Raw genomic sequence first — 16,051 nt, forward strand, 5'->3', positions numbered from 1 at the left:
AGAATCCTTGCTTCACCCTCCATCGAGGCTGCCTGGGACTTCTGTGACCTTCCAGGAACCTTACATATAAATGGGATTAGCCTGCCCTGGAGGTCCCCATGGCCCTTGCTGGAGGTTTAAACCTTTGTGGGACAACCCCAGGCTGCCCACGGGCAGGGGGTGGCTGCAGGCAGGTGAGGCCTGCCTTGCCCACTGGTGCCCCCTGTAGGCTGTTCTGTTCACCCAGGAGGAAGTGTGGACAAAGCAGTTCAGACATGGTGGGTGTGTGGGGAAAGAAGTGGAAGGTACAGAGCCAGCCAGGACTGTAGGCCTGCCTACCTGGGGAGGGAAAGAATGGAGTCTTGTCTCCACTGGCCCAGTAATATAAAGATTTTGGCATAAGCTCCAAGGGATTTTTTTTCCTTTTTCCTTTGTTTTTGTTTTTCGTGACAGCATTTCTCTGTGTAGATTAGGCTGTCCTGGACTCACTTTGTAGACTGGCTTGGCCTTGAACTCACATAGATCTGCCTGCCTCTGCCTCCCCTGAGTGCTGGGATTACAGGCATGAGACGCCATGCCCACCCAGCTCAAAGGGCCTTTGGAAACCATTTCTAACAACCTTATTTTAGGGTAAAGAAGTTCTGGGAGGGTACAATAACTGGCTGAGACTATTCTACTTTAGAGAGGCAAGCCTTGCTCAGAACCTTACCTTGTGCAGTTCAGGGTGCGTCCTCCAGTGCTGACCTTTGACCCTGCTCCTAGTAGCCTGCCAAGGGCACCCTGAGGAAATTCATCTTCCCTTCCCATCCCCAGTGTGTCTGAGGCCATCCCCACCTCTGACCTCCAACTGACCTTCACAAGTTCCGAGGCACCAGAGGGTGGTGAGTAGTGGTCAGAGGGCCTGGTACCCATGACGGGGACCTCGCCCAGGCTTTCATTTTCCTCATTTCCACTTAGGCTGGCAGAGGCGGCTAGGCAAAGGGCTGGCCCCAGACTTCCAGTCTCCCCAGATTCCCTCTAGGGAGCTCAGGAACTACAATCTGGGAATGAGGAGGACCGTCTCCAGAGGAGGCGAGGCCAGCTTCATAGCAGACCTAGAAGGATGCCAGGCTCCTGAGGCCACCTGCTAGGCTTTGAAGCCCTCTCCTGAGTCTGGCCAGCCTGCCCTGCCTATCCCCGATACTGCTGGAGGCCTGAGGCTGGCAGGAAGCTTACATCTCTTGAGATGAAGTCTGAATTTTGGATTAAAACGCAGTCTTGGCCTAAACTCGTGGGAAGCCGGCGCCAGGAGGATGAACAGGCCAGTGTGGTTATTCTGCCCAGGGTCATGGCCTGGCTGGGTAGGACCCCCCCCCCCCCCCCCCCGCACTCCCCCTGCCCAGGCTGGACACACCTCCCCACTGGCCCTCCTCTACCCCATGGAGACCCCTTCACATGCCAGCCAGTCTTAGCTTTGACCCTAGCCTCCTACTTGTCTGTGGGGCCACCTCCTCCAGGCAGCGAGCGTGTCCCCACCTCATGCTTACAGACTCCACGTCTGATGCTTCTACAATGACTGCTCTCTTAACAGTTGGTAAAGAACAGTCGCCCTCCTCCTTCCCCCTTGGTGCAGCTGAACTGTGTGGAGCTCAGGACTCCAGCTAAGAGCCGTCTTTGTGGCTGCATCAACACCAAATCTCAGTGTGCATGTGGCCCTGGACTTGGGTGTGGGCATAAAGCTTTCCTTACTCAGGGCCTGGAAAGGGTGGGTCTCCTCCTCCAGGGAGACAGAGATTTGTGTTAGGGAATTTTCAGAACTCTCTTTTGGAGGGGCAAGTCTTCAGAGAACACAGGGAGAAACGACAGGATGTTGAGTGGATGTTCCCTGCAGTTGTTGGTACAGGGAGCAGGGTTGTGTGACAGGTCAGCTGACTGAAGAATAAGTGGATAGTTAGGGGACTGCAGGTTCTGATGGGACCACACTAGGGGTCAGGGGAAGCTGGCTGGCACCTGGCTGCTCCAGGCCATTCCTCTAGGTTGTAAGTAGATCAGCATGCTTAATTAAAGGACTCTGCTTCTAAGCCCATTTTTTGCGCCCCCAAGATAGGGTTTCTCTGTGTAATAGCTCTGCCTGTGGATGGTCTTGAACTCACGGAGATACACCTGCCTCTGCCTTCCAAGTGCTGGGATTAAAGGCATGCACTACCATCGCCTGGCTCTAAGCCCACTTTAGAGACATTCCTCCAGTCAGATTGGTTTTGTTTTGAAGCAGAGTCTCACTATGTAGCCCAGGCTTACCTCAAATCCAACAATCCCCCTGCCTCAGCCTCCTAAATTCTGGGAGGACATGTACCATGCTTGGCCAGGTTGGCCTGTTTTGTTTTGTCTTGTGTTTTTGTTTTTCAAGATAAGGCTTCTCTGTTATAGCCTTGGTTGTCCTGGACTCACTCTGTAGACCAGGCTGGCCTCAAACTCACAGAGATCCACCTGCCTCTGCTTCCTGAGTGCTGGGATTAAAGGCGTACATCACCATGCCCAGCCAGCTTGTTTTTAAAACACCCAGTGTACCATGGTGACTAATGTCTAGAATTCTTACCCACAGTCGGTAAGAATTCTGTGTGCAGTGCCAACAGACCTGGAATTACTAAGCACGCATATTCTATAAGTGTCTAGGAACTTACTTTGGAGCGGGGTTATCTCCAAACACCACCCACGCTACTTGTTCCTACTGTGTTAGCCTTGCTTAGCTGATGAGAACATGGTGTTGTGGTGTGGTGTGGTGGCTTGCATGCTCTTTCTTCACAGACCCTCGAAGATATGCCCTGTCCCATCAGGGTTCTCTCAAGACTGTGGCCTTTTGGAGGATATGGGTGGCTGTCCCAGGAAGGCACTGTTTTTTACATGAACATGTCTGTCCCAATGTCTCAAACTGGCTTGAAGCATAGCTCACTATTTTATTTAGGGTTTGTACTGGGAATCCAGAGGGCACACAGAGGTTCAAATGACACCCACTCCCTGTAGGTGCCTCCCTGTCTCTAAAGGGGCACACATCCTTTAGAGACCAGGGTGGGGGAGGGGCCAGTAAGGCTCTGGCCTGTTTCTCCCCAAAGGCTCTGAACTCCTGCTCTGGTTCTGGTTCACTAGAAAGGGTTTTTAAGCCCAGGGCTAGGTGCTCAACAGCAAGGGCTGGGGACATGGGGGTGTGCAAGAGCCTTTATCTTGACCTTGGCTTCCCAGGGCTTAGTTGGCACAACAGGGTCCTGGGCCTGTGGGCCTGTGGGCCTGCTTCTTGGTGCCAAGTTACCTTCTCCCCATGACAGAAGTGAGTTCATGTGGGAGAAAGATGACAGGATTTCTCACCTGGTGCTATCTGGGTGGGAGTCATAGAGGCAGAGATGCCATGTACCCCACCCGGTACTCTTGCACCCACTCTGCCCTTGACTTCCTGGTACTCTTCTTTAGGGAGCTGGGCTGGCTTTTGTCTGTGTAAAAGGGTCCTCATTTATCCAGGGCACAGAACCTGGCTGCCTGCGAACAGTGATCACAGATACTCTTGAAGCACTGAGTTGGAGACCCACGTGGCATTCCTGCCCATGTGACATATTTGTTCACTGTGCAAAAAGTTATCCTGTCTGTCTGTCCTGACTCTGCTCTCTTCTCTATCCACTCTTGTCCGCTCACCTTCTGATTAGTGCTGTAGCCAGTGGGGCAGAGTCTCTCCCTGGTCCCTTCTCACAGGTGGCTGAAAGGCTGTATGCTTGACGTCCACTCTAGAACACAGGCTATATGTCCACGTCTGGGGGAGGCTTGCTGATGTTGGGCTTCGTAGACTTTGAGATGACTAGCCTATCCTTCTAGAAGCTCCTAGGGCCCACTGGGGCTCTCGCTTCCTGCACTGGCTAGCTGTCTACCCAGTGGCTAAGTCCAGCTTCTGGAGATGAAGCAAGCATCATTCTACAGGGCCAGCCAAGCAGTGGGCTCCCAAGGGGCTTGGGAGTAAAGTCTGCATGAAGTTTAGATTTTGGCAGGGGTAGTACCAATTGTTGCATGCTTCCTTCATAGGCAATTCACAGGCCCTCAAAACATCTAGATTGGGGATGGCAAGATGGCTCAGTGGGTAAAGGTGATTACTGCCAAACTTGATAACCTGAGAGATGAATTCCCAGGATCCACACAGTACGGGAGACCTAACTGCTGAAAGTTATCCTATGATGTCACAGTCATACTATGGCATGCAGATACAACACACACACACACACACACACACACACGCACATGTGTATACACACACACGCACACATGCACTCACACACATATTGTCTAAACATAACACAGATGATTTTTTATCAAACAGACAAAACAGTGAGATCTCTAATGTAAGCTAATATCCTATAACCATCACATCCTCATTAGCTCCCTGGGCTGTTGGTCTCTCATCTATATGAGTGAGTTGGACTGGAAAATCTATACAGAACTTCAGGTTTTTACTGGTCTACTGAAACGCCATAGCTTAAGAACCCATATTGGCTCCCTTTGGTCTTACTAATTTAAACTGTTTTGCCTCTCCAGTCCCTAGCTGGATCATCTTACAGACTTCCTTCAGCTCTCAGCTTGACTCCAGGTGAGGCAGTACCCCCTCTCTCCCTCACTTAGGTAATTTCTTTGCATCTTGATTCACTACATTTCCTCCATTAAAAAAAAAAAAAAAAGTCCAGAAAACCATTTGGCAGTTCCTCAAAAAGTTAAACATAAAATGGCCATACAGTCCAGCAGTCCCACCTCTAGATTGATATCCACAAGAATCAAATCAGGAATTCCGGTACCTGTACATCCATGCTTATGGCGACATTGATCACAAGAGCCAAAAAGTAGAAACACCAAGTGTCATTTGATGGAGGAACAAACTATGATATGCACATACAACAGAATACTATTCAGCCATTAAAAAGAGAAAGCCTGACAAGCCATCACATGAGTGGAGTTTGAAACCATTGTGTTACGTGAAATATGGCCCACTCAGAAGACAAACATGGTATGCATGATCCCTTCTCTACGTGGTACAGAGTGGGGAATCCCTGGAGGCAGAGCCGGGTGGGGTTCAGGGAATGGTGAACTGCTGTTTGGCTAGAATAGTGCTTAGGTTTGGGGTGATGGGGAGGTTTCCTGGCATTATGGGTATCCTTGGTGTTGCTGAACTGGTCCCCTAGAAATGGCTCGAGTGGTTGATTTTATGTTGTCTGTGCCCATAATTTTAACAAAAGCTGAAAAAAATATAACAATACAGAGGTTCCCCTGTCTTTCCTCTTCAAAACCATGCCCTCCTGTTGGTCCCTTGACCAGGGTCCTTGCTCAGGGCTCAGCTGCAGCCTTAATTTTTCAAGTTCTTTCAGTCTCTATGGACCTGGTACATGTGGGACCCAGTGGAAGGTCTCATGATAACAGAGCTATGTGCTTCCTTTTTTGAACAAGAGCCCCTTCCCTTCAGGGCATGGCTGTCCCTCTGTGGTGGCTGGTTGAGGGTAGCCAGAAGTCTTGGTGGCTAGCCAGGGCCAGGCTGAGGAGTAGTTACATAACCTGCTGGGAGATTTTTTTTTTTTCCACCAGCCAGTTGGTGCCAGCTTTCCAGTGGTGGCGCAGCAGGTAGAGGCGCCCTGTCTGGGGCTGAGATGCGCTGATCTGGAGTCGCTTAGCATAGCTCAGATTCCCAGCGGCTGCCTGGGGCAGGTGGTGGGAAGGGATCTGCTGTCTCCTGCCTGCCTGGCTGGGTGAGGGAGCAGCAGCAGGAGGAGGTGCTGGGGGTGAACTGCCAGCCAGCCAGGGGTGACCCTCTGGGGCCTGGGACACCCGAGCCACCTTCTCCGATAACCCACTTATCTGCGGGACCTGCCTGGCAGCCTTAGACAGGGATGCTTCTGGCCAAGTTCTCTCAGGGGATTTAGCAGAGAAAACGGAGCCGGGGTGGGAGGTGAGGTTGTGCGATGAAGAGGACACGGCCTGGCCAGGGACACGGGTACTGGTGAAATAGTTCCCAGGCCCAGTGACTAGAAAAGCAGAGCACTATGTGCCCCTCTTCAGTGGCAGGCACCTAACTGCCATCCATGCGTCCACTCAAGGCTGCTCTGTCCTGTTGTGACGGCAGCACTAGCTACTACACTGGCTGGTGGTAGGCCATTGATAATTCTCTGTCCCAAAGACACAAGCCTCGGATAGGACGAGCTTAAACGAATCTAGTCATTGAAGGGGGTACACAGGCTTGAAAAGCAAGGCCAGAGTGGGTTACACAGTGAAACCCCAGGTCAAAGACAAACAAAATTAAATGGTTTGACCCGGGTGATGTTTTGGGGTAGGGTCTGTGGCCTGGAGACAAGAAAGGCTGGAAAAGAAAACCCATCAAAGTCCTTAGGCCTCTCCTATGATGGTTTTTATTACAAGTGCCCATCACCTCTCTTATCCCAAATGGAATCTGCATGGGACTCGGGGATGTGTCTCAAGCAAAGGGTAGAATTTGCCCCAAGATAGTGAGGCTTCCTGCTCTTGCTGCAGGCCTAGAACCAAGCTGAGGGCTATGGGTACATTCACGTATGCAGTCTGCACCATAGCTCGGAGGGCTGTCCCAGGGCAGAAACTGGGTACCGAGATGGATTTGAACACTCAGGTTCAGCAAAGGAGGCTGCAGGTATCCGTACCACAGGATTAAGCTCCTAGGGTCTCAGTACTGGCTCGAAAGCAGAAGTCCTGCCTAGAGGCCTGGGATCCAAAGGGTGGCTGTTTGTTCTAGGTGGCCTAGTTTTGTTTGGTATGAGACAGTGTGGTGCCCTGTTGTCTAGGCTGGCTTGGACCTTATTACGTAACCCAGACTGTTCTCAAACTCAAGCCCTCCTTCTCCTATCTCCCAAGTGCTGGGACTATAAGCGTGTGTCAGCAAGCCTGGTGTCCAAAGCATGTTTTAATGTTCGGATTGTCAGTTGCTCTGCCCGACTGAGCACCCCAGAGTTCCAGAGCCTCAGACTCAGTGCCCCAAGAAGCCACCATGTCCTTATTCTACCCTCACTGCTGAATAGTCAGAGAGATCTGGCCTGAATACTGACCTCTCTCCTTGAATGAATACTTGAGTCCTGGCTGGTACCCGTGACTGGTTTCAACTGAGATAAGGGGACTAGAGAGTCTTCAGTGAACCGACATACATACACACACACACACACACACACACACACACACACACACACACACACACACACACGGTCTATCAGAGCATGTGGTACACAGTAAGCGCTCAATAAGGTTGGGAGGAGACATACAATTGGGAAAAGGGAGATAAAAATCTACTCACTACCATGTAAGGACAGACAAGGCGCCTGCTGCAAGGTACATGGCTCTGACCCACTCTGGCTCCAGCATGGCTGAGTGTGGAGACAAGTCAGCTCTCCCAGTCAGGGCCCTAGCCGGCCACAGACTCTGAAGAGGTCCGAGCTCCTGTGACCACCAGTTCTCTTGGGACATATGAGGCAAGCTGGCTGTGGGCTGCCAATGCATGTACCCAGCTCTCTCTACATGCCCCTCCCTAAGCTTTGCTTTCAGCATGGGTAGAGACTACTCCTAAGGGTTCTCTGAGGCCAGGCCTTTGAGAAAATGAGATTCTCTGTGGCCTTCCTGTGGAGAAGGCCTGGCCCTGCCTGCTAGCCCTGTGGCCTGTCCCTGCTGGCTCCAGCAGCCTTGTAGGAGAGCATGTGTGGTGAAGGCCCAAGGCTCTTGCTCTAGCTTTGGAATGGACACCTCCCAGGCTCCTAACTCTTGTCCTACTTGGGAAATTGGGGGGTGGGGGAGGGGGGAGAGCTAGGAGCTCAGACAACTACTTTTTAGCTATGGCTTTGCTGAACTACTTTCTCCATGTGTAAGTAAGTGTGTGTGTGTGTGTGTGTGTGTGTGTGTGTGTGTGTGTGTGTGTGTGTGTATAGAGGGGAACGCACCTAGGAATCACAAACAGGAATGGGCTTCTGCCCCAAGGAGCACTGGGGCCCCAAACCCAATACTCCATCAATCCCAGGGCAGCGAGGCATTTACTTAGCATCTGTTGTGTACCAGACATGATGCCAGAAGCTTGAGAACAGCCAGTGCTCCTGCCCTTGAGATGTCTACAGCTCAGAAATGCTCAATTGACTCTAGAGCCATGGCCAGCCCTGCCCTTTCTTCTTCTGTGGACTATGAGGCTTGCGAACACTGGACTTAGGATACAGGGGATGGTTTTAGTTTTTCAGGAACCAAGAGAGCCGGAGGGCAGGAGAAGGTTCCTTGTACAAACAATCAGTTAAAGAAATGGCCTGGTTCCTCCACCCAAGCCCATAACTTGGGCTCAGGACAGAGGTGTGAATTGAGAGGAAGCAGGCCAGGGGTAGGGTACTCACATACTTGTAAGGGATATGTGTGATGGGGAGTACCTATCTTTGGGGCTTAAGGCAGGATTCTGATTCCCTGATAAGGGCAGCCGGATCAGAGGATCCGGCCAATCCTCACAGAGCTACAGGCATTCCCAGAGACCCCACAGAACCACCGCCCAATTGAGGTCTCTGTATCAAAGGCCCAAACACAATGCTGAACAGTGACCAAGCCAGAAACTCCAAGTTCTCATTCGCTAGCTTGAGACCAGCTTTTTAAGAGGCTCTATTCATACTCTAAAAGATACCAAGTGGACAGCAATTTATTTTGAAATCTGGCCAAGTGCCAAACTCTGATTTCAAGTTGTCTTTGCACAAGAACCCTGCAGTGTTTATGACTTGGTCTAGATAAAGAGTTTTTTTTTTTCTTCCTCTTTTCAAAAAAAGGTATCACACCCTTCTGTTAGATGTGTTGTTAGCAACAGTTGCTAGGGAGAGCTGGGTTCAGTTACAGGCACACTGATGCCTGCTCTAATAATACTTCTCTCTGCATAGCTCAGATGCAGACACCTCTTGGCTAAACAGGGCACACACATTTCAACAGAGGAGGGCTTGAACTTGCACTACCCAAGCAGATCTAGGCAAGAGAGTCCTCCCCCAAGCTCAAGGGGAAGGCAGAGGGTGGTGACCAGGCAGGACTGGGTGGAGGGGGCTCAGGCCTTTGATTCCTGTCATTCCTAAGGTCCCATAAAAAGAGGCACACTCATTCTTCCTTCCCCATGAAACCGGAGCTCTCATCCTCCTCAGGACTGCACCGCAATTCCCTCATGAGCATCAAGGGAGCTTTCTGCTTGCTAGGGCCAGGGGTAGCCCGCAGTCTCCAAGAAGTGGAAACATTCAATGTGCATCGAGGATCGAGGAGCCTCACGGGCAGGGCAGAGCCATAGAAGTGGCTGCCGCCAGCTCTACTGGGTGGCCCAGTCAGCACCGGGGGGTGAAAGTGAGGCCCTTCCCCTAAAACACATAGTGCCCATGCCAACAAATGACAGAGGCCAAGAAAAAGGCAACAGGAAGGTGAGAGCAGGGAACAGAGGGGCCCAGTGGAAGAGGAGTAGGCGGTCTCTCCTCTTCCCAGGGTTGCGGGAGTCTCAGCATAGCGAGGAAGAGTGTGAAAAAGGGCCTTTGAGGTGGCAGAGGCCAGCATCTCCACCGAAGCAAAAAGGGGGTTGGAGGTGAAGGCATTCTATCAACAGCTAAGTTTTTCCTCTCCCATTTTCTCACCAGCCCAGCCTGAGTCCTCCACCTTGCTCAGCAAAGAGCCTAGCAGCTGGGAAATACGTTTTGGCTGGTTCATAAGTGACAATGGTGGCATGCTCCTGGTGTCTCTGGGACTTCTTCCTGACAGTGATGTTCACTTCACATGGCCTGAGAGCTCTTTATGACAAGATGTCCGGGTTTATGCCCAGAGGACTTCATTTGGCTGGTCTGAGGAGAAGGCTAGGCTGAAGCCGCAGTTCTGCATGTGATCCCAAAAGACAATGGCCGAGAGTCTCCGTCCTACAGAACACCTGCGTCTGAACAGTAGCATTCCCAGGATGGACAGCCATATTGATAAGAGTTTGTGCCTTATTTCCCAGCCATGAAAGTGACCCCTCTTTTACAAACTATCTAATGCTTTGCTTCTGAAGTGTGGCCCCCAGACCAGCCTGGCAGCAACACTGGAAGCTTGGTAGGAATACAAGGCAATAGTGAAGACTAGAGGCTTGGCATACAATAGACATTTAAGAAAGAGCCATTTAGGGCTGGAGAGATGGCTCAGTGGTTAAGGGCACTGACTGCTCTTCCTGAGAACCTGTGTTCAAATCCCAGCACCCACATGACAGCTCACAACTATCTATAATTCCAAGATCTGACACCCTCACACAGACATACATGCAAGCAAAACATCAGTGCACATATTATAAAGGTAAAAAAAAAAAAAAAGAAAAAAAAGAAATAGCCACTTGATAAAGTTTTGAGCACTTATGAGCACACTACTTAAGAAAGGACTCATATCTAAGGCAAAAACTAAATCCAGCATAGATGTAAAAATTGACAAATTTTGAGCTGTAATGGTCTACTGAGGCCTATGGGACTCATGAAGGAATGAATGTTTCTGTGGTTCTTGACATGGTGATGGAGAGAGTCTATATAGGAAGGACCTTTGACTATCTTTCACACTCCATTTTCCACTTTGTGGGTGCTGAAGCCCAACCTGGCAGGAATCTTGGACCTTGCTGAAGAGTAGTTATCACATTAAAGGCTGCCTCTCTCCCTGCCGTGCGGCCGACTGCTCACGCCAAAGTCCAGGCTGCAGGAGCACTCGGTCAGGGAGGGACACATCCAGAGACAGCTGCTGGCAGGGGTGTGCACAGGGCACCTCACACCTGGCCCCTTTGCAGTGCACGTCACTGAGCTGGGCCTCAGAGTCTGTATAGCAGCCATATTAGACACTAGGAGGGCCGGGCTTACAGCCTGCCAGACAGAGGGTGAGGCTGGCTGGGGTTGCAGAGTCAAGTGGGAATGAGAACACAGAGAGCAGGAGCTCCAGGGAGAAAGATGGGAGGGAGGGATGGAGGGAGGGAGGGAGGGAGGAAGAGGGAACGCGGGGGGTGGGGGGGTGGGGGGGAAGGCTCTGTGGGCAGTGAAGACCGATTTCCTTAGAGGTGTGACGTGGGAAGGTGGGTAAGTCCCCAGGTCTGTTGCTTCTCCTTTTAGACTTGCTGGGCTGAGTGGCAAGTGGCTCTGAGTTCCACTGCTCTAAGTGCCACCTCCTTGGTTGCAAGGAGGAACAACAAGGCCTGAAGAAGGCCAAGTAGATAAGCAGGCTTCCTCTCAGCCATGTAATCAGGGATCCATGGGCACATCCCCCAGCACAGCTAAGATTTTCCTCATAGCCCGAAGGGCTTTGGCCAATCTTACCAGAGGCTCAAGTGTCAAGGCAAAGCCTCCGCTTCCACCCTCTGGAGGGCTCTCACACTGGCTCACAGGAAGCGGGTGAAGTGGGTGGCCTACAGATGAACTACAAATGCTCCAGACAGACACATGGCCTTTTGCCACTAGCAAGGGTCACCAGGAGGGTGCACCTTTGGAGCTGACAATTGGAGTCTTGCTTGCTTCCTGGGGTTCCATTCTTGACTGGGGAAACGAGAGAGGGAAGTTTGTGGTGCCTTCCTCTTGCAATAGCCATTCCTCCATGACCATGACCTGCCAGCACGGGTGCTGAGCAGACAGCCAGACACAGAGTGGCAATGCCATAGAGGCAATGCTTGCCTACTATCCTGGGGACATAGGGCAGTGACAGCATGCACTCATTTGTTGCTAGGGGTTCCTGTGCTCACTAGATGAAGTCCCTGTCTTTCCTCTATACGTTCAAACCCTTAGCTCCAAGGTTGCTTCTTGGTGTCCTGGGGCACCTGGTCAGTGCTAGCCATGTGACAGAATGGGGAGACAGGTGTCAGGGCAGAGAAGAAGGGACTGAGTGGGAGACTCTGAGTTGGAGTGGGCCCCCCAACACAAGGCAGAGTATGAGGTAGAAGAAGAAGTGAATTCTCAAGGAAACGCTCAACAAGATGGGCGAGTCTGCTCACTAGAGTATAGCCAGAGGCTCAGCCTGGCTGTAGGGTGGTGATGGGGAGCAGAGGGCAGGAGGTGAGTACCCCTGGGACAAGACTGCCTGCGGATGGCCATAAAGTCTGTATCACTCATACCACTGAGTGCCGATGAGAGGGAGGGCAGTTTGCGAGGACAGGGGAACCTAAGACTGCTTCATTCAGGGCCAGGCCTAAGAAAAGGGAGCAGCTCATGGGGGTGGGTGTCACTCCTGCCTATTCCCAAGGCCCTGACTGCTGATTCCTGGACCATGTCTAGCCTCTGGGTTTCCAGCATTCGGTCTAGTGTTTGTCCACTCCAGTGCACGCCCAACTGTGTCCCGGCGCATTCACTCCACATGGGCTTGTTAGGAGGGCACACAATACAATTTCACTAACTTAAATTGCTCTTGCCACGGGTTCTAGAAGGAAACAACTCCTATTGGGGTGGCCCCCGCAGCCAGTTATTTTTCCCGGGTGCCACAAAGCCTGTGTGCCTGTCTGCTGTGGGGTTGCATGGATTGTTGGCAGCTGGCAGCCATAGTCCAGAACTTTGTCTTCCATTCTGGTCCTTCTCTGAGGGGGAAAAAAAAAATCCCCAAACCAAGTCTGTGGCCAACCGTGCCCTTGACTCCCTGTGCCTGGTGATGCATGGCAGATGGGCTTCTCCTGTCTGTTTGTCACCCTCTCCACTCTCCCAGGACATTCCGGCCTGCGAGGAACATGCCGGTGTGCAAATCCCTCAGGTAATGCGGGAATTCATCACCAGGGGAGCGTGGGCGATCCAGGAATGGCAACCTGATCACAGCTGGACGCTGGAGAGAAGCTTGGGGCTGGCCAGGGAGGCTCGGGTTGCAGACAGTGAGATGCACATGGAAGAGGGCAGGCGGGCATGGGGCCCAGTGCACCACAGGCAGGTGGGCCAGCAGCGATCTCCCCTCTGCTCTTAGGGATGACACGGCAAACCATAAATCAGGTGGCCAGGTGCCCTGTGTACATCTGTTGTCCAAGTGTAGTTATGAAGGGAGTCCCTTTGACTCTCAGAAGCGGCACTGCTTGGAAAATCCGGCACCTAGTCACCTATGTACTGCCAAAGGTCCTTTTAGCTCTGTCTCCTGCTTTCCTCGCTTCTAAGGGACTGCTGACCCAGGTAGGCCTGATAACACAATTTGTATCTAAACTCGGCTCTGCTGTATAAAATAACAGGGAAAACATTCACACACACCCCAATCCAGAGTCTCCAAAGTGGTCTTCTGGCCTGATATGGCTGCCATGCCATCCTCTACTGCCATTTTCCCCCTGATGTTGCCAGATCTGGGGTCACCAGTCAACCGTTACCATACACAACAGGTACACAACCAGGCAGCAAGAAAACCTTGCTTTGCCATGCTTTCTTTCTGCTTTGGACCTCGGTGCATGAGCAGACAGACTGTCCACATCCTGACCCACAAGGCTTTGCCATCCATCCATGCTAGACCAAAGGTATAGCCGTCATGCCTTTTGGGCTTGTCACTAGGGAGAAGGAGAAGGGGGAAGATGGGAAGCAAAGGAAGAGGAGGGGGAAGACACGGGGCTACAGCAAGTTCATGACCGCACAGACATGTAGAGGTCAAAGCATAGGGCCAATGGCCAGCCTCTTATCATGAAAATAGAACGAGAGAAAGGGCCGGTTGAACAAAAAAGCATCTATAAAATTATATTGGTCCTTTGTCACCATGGAGCGTGGACACAAACACACACAAATCCAGCAGCTCATTTCTCTCACCCCTCGATGCCTTCTTATTTTCTATAATTAATCGGACAGGGGTGGAAGGAACTTGGGACGAGTTCAACTACCATTAGAGTTTGCAGCCCTCTCTCTAGCAATAACCGTCACTGTCACTGGAGGGGCAGGGAGTGGGGCAGCAGCTGTCGGTGTCTGGTTACCTGGAGCATGTTGAGGAGCAAGCTCCGGAACTTGGTCCCCTCGACCATGAAGAGTGCCATCTTGTCACAGAGCTTGGCGGCCGTGAAGGCAAAGCTGCGGTCTGACACCGCCTTCTGGTAGATGGTCCGCACGATCTCCCCCAGCATCTCCTCAGAGTTGGTGGAGTTCTGGGCCTCCTCCATGAAGGAGCTGAGCTTGGCGTCCACATCACTGCTGTTGTTCCTCATGCTGTTCAGGATCTCCATCAACTTGTCCATCTTGTTTGGCTGAGAGCTGCTCGTCTCTATTGTCACTTCCTCCTGGGGGTATAGGGGGCGGGGCAAATAAAACACATCTGAGTGGGGCTGAAGTCTCAGCGGCTTTGGGATGGCCAGAAGGAAGGGTGCGAGGGAATGCAACTCCTACCAGAGACCCTCACGCCACACATGCTCTTTGCAGACCTTTTCCTTCCTTTCTCTGATGTCTTGAGTTGACATCACTTGTGAGTTCAAGCTTCCACTCAGGATTCTCACATACACCGGCCCCCCCCCCACCCTCCCCCGCCATTCATCTATCAGATCCCTTAAGCTAGAAATGATTAGTGGGAATTATCAAAGACTAAGTTAAGGTAATAAATAGAAAATTGAGTCAGAGAAAAATGAGGTGGGGATGATGATGAAGCTGGGGTTAAGTGGGATCCAAAACACCTGCAGTGAGGCTGGGAGTGACCTGGGTATAGGTGCCAGGTGTCCTGCCCTAAATGCATGGTCAGCCATGTGGACGTGGCCCTGGCTTAGCATCTCATGGAGACAGTGCTGGATGTCCCTCTACACACCAATACGGTGCATCAAGGATTCTTCCTCTGTGTTATTCACATGGCTGGTGGCTCCCTCTCTGAGCCACCATTCCCCTGGGGTGACAGGGTGACACTGCAAGAGCACTGGAGCTTTCCTTTATCATGTGGGGTCAAGGTGCAAAAACAGCTGCTCTCCCACTTGTGAACTGAGTGGCACAGGAGGGTGGCATCCTAAGTGACCTCTTTTTTCTTCTCTAGTCCCCTCTAGACCACTTACCTCTTCGGGGGAAAGTTTGCCTGACTCCCTGAGCAGGGACAATAGGACCCAGCTCCTTGTCCCACGGCATCTAGTAATTTCCCTGTGTCTCCAACACCTCTTAGGGGGCAGGAGATGAGGACCAGTATGTGTTGGAGGTGTCCAAGTACAGCTGCTGTGGGCTCGCCCTGTGATGATGACTTGGCGTGGTGGATCCACACGGCCCTTTAGAGGAGGAGGCCCTGTCCCAACCCATTAGGCTCCACCAAAGTCCACCCATCAAAGTGCCTACCTCTCAGCTGTCCTCCCAGGTGCAAGAGAACAAGGAAAATTCAATTACCGGTACCTTTTCCTTCAGCCTTCGCCTCAGCCTGTCTTTGGAAGATTGGAGCAGGGTGATTTTGGGCCGCTCCGCGAGGCGCTCGGGAAGAACACTGTCTTTATGCTTGGTCTCAGCCTCTGGCCCCCCTGGCAGCTGAGGGGTTGGCCTCTCGGAAGCTGTTGGGGTCAGAGTGTCAGGGCTGCAGGGGGGCTCATGGCCACTGTGTCCGGTATCCCCCGGGCTGTCTTCAAGTTTGGGGTTCTCAAGCGTCATGTTCTCTTTGGCGTTACGGTGGCTGCCTGCTTCTCCCTTGTCTCCTGGCGGATGCTTCATGTTGCCATGGTGCCAGCGTCGGTTCTGGCTGTAGCCATGGTGTGTGGGCCTCCCTGAGGGGTGGGGCCCTGAGCCCCCCTGGTAGGACTTCTGGTGGTCCCTGTTGTGTTTGGCACTGCCTGGCTGATGGTCACCGTGCTGTTGGGGCTTGTTCCCTCCTGGAGGTCTCTGCTGCCGTCTACAAAGCAGAGCAGAGAGGTAGAAAGGATGGATTACACAGTGAGCGGGTAGGGTCTCCAAACACTGGAGCAGGAGGGCAGAGCCTACATTACTAGCCATTTCAGCACTTATCTTGACCTTCCCATGAGCCATCAGAAAATGGAAATCAAGATTTCTCTACAAAGCAGCATTTCACCCGTGTCACACGATGTGCCAATGTGTGTAACACGGAACAAACATCCAACGGAAGATGTGGCGAACCGTCCTGCCTCTGCCCATCCCCCAGCTACGTCCCTGGAATGTCCCCTGGAAAGCAGCAC

The 16,051-nt window shown here is 52.0% G+C and overlaps 1 protein-coding gene across 3 annotated transcripts in view; it reads right to left on the reverse strand.

Moving 5' to 3' along the window:
- The window catches only part of Ctif (cap binding complex dependent translation initiation factor), a 464,175-nt gene that overhangs the window by 334,100 nt on the left and 114,024 nt on the right, over nucleotides 1–16,051 (reverse strand). For 2 of the 3 annotated variants that reach the window (XR_007832477.1, XM_051163667.1), the window contains exons 7-8: nucleotides 15,258–15,750; nucleotides 13,886–14,185 (exon numbers count right to left, since the gene is read on the reverse strand). Coding sequence is in view for 2 of the 3 variants with exons in the window: in XM_051163667.1 (XP_051019624.1) it covers nucleotides 13,886–14,185; nucleotides 15,258–15,750 (793 nt within the window). In the remaining variant the exon portion in view is untranslated. The remainder of the gene's footprint in view (nucleotides 1–13,885; nucleotides 14,186–15,257; nucleotides 15,751–16,051) is intronic. The other variant, XM_051163669.1, reaches the window with a different exon arrangement.

The sequence above is a fragment of the Acomys russatus genome, chromosome 20 (genome assembly GCF_903995435.1).
Source record: "Acomys russatus chromosome 20, mAcoRus1.1, whole genome shotgun sequence".
NCBI lineage: Eukaryota > Metazoa > Chordata > Mammalia > Rodentia > Muridae > Acomys > Acomys russatus.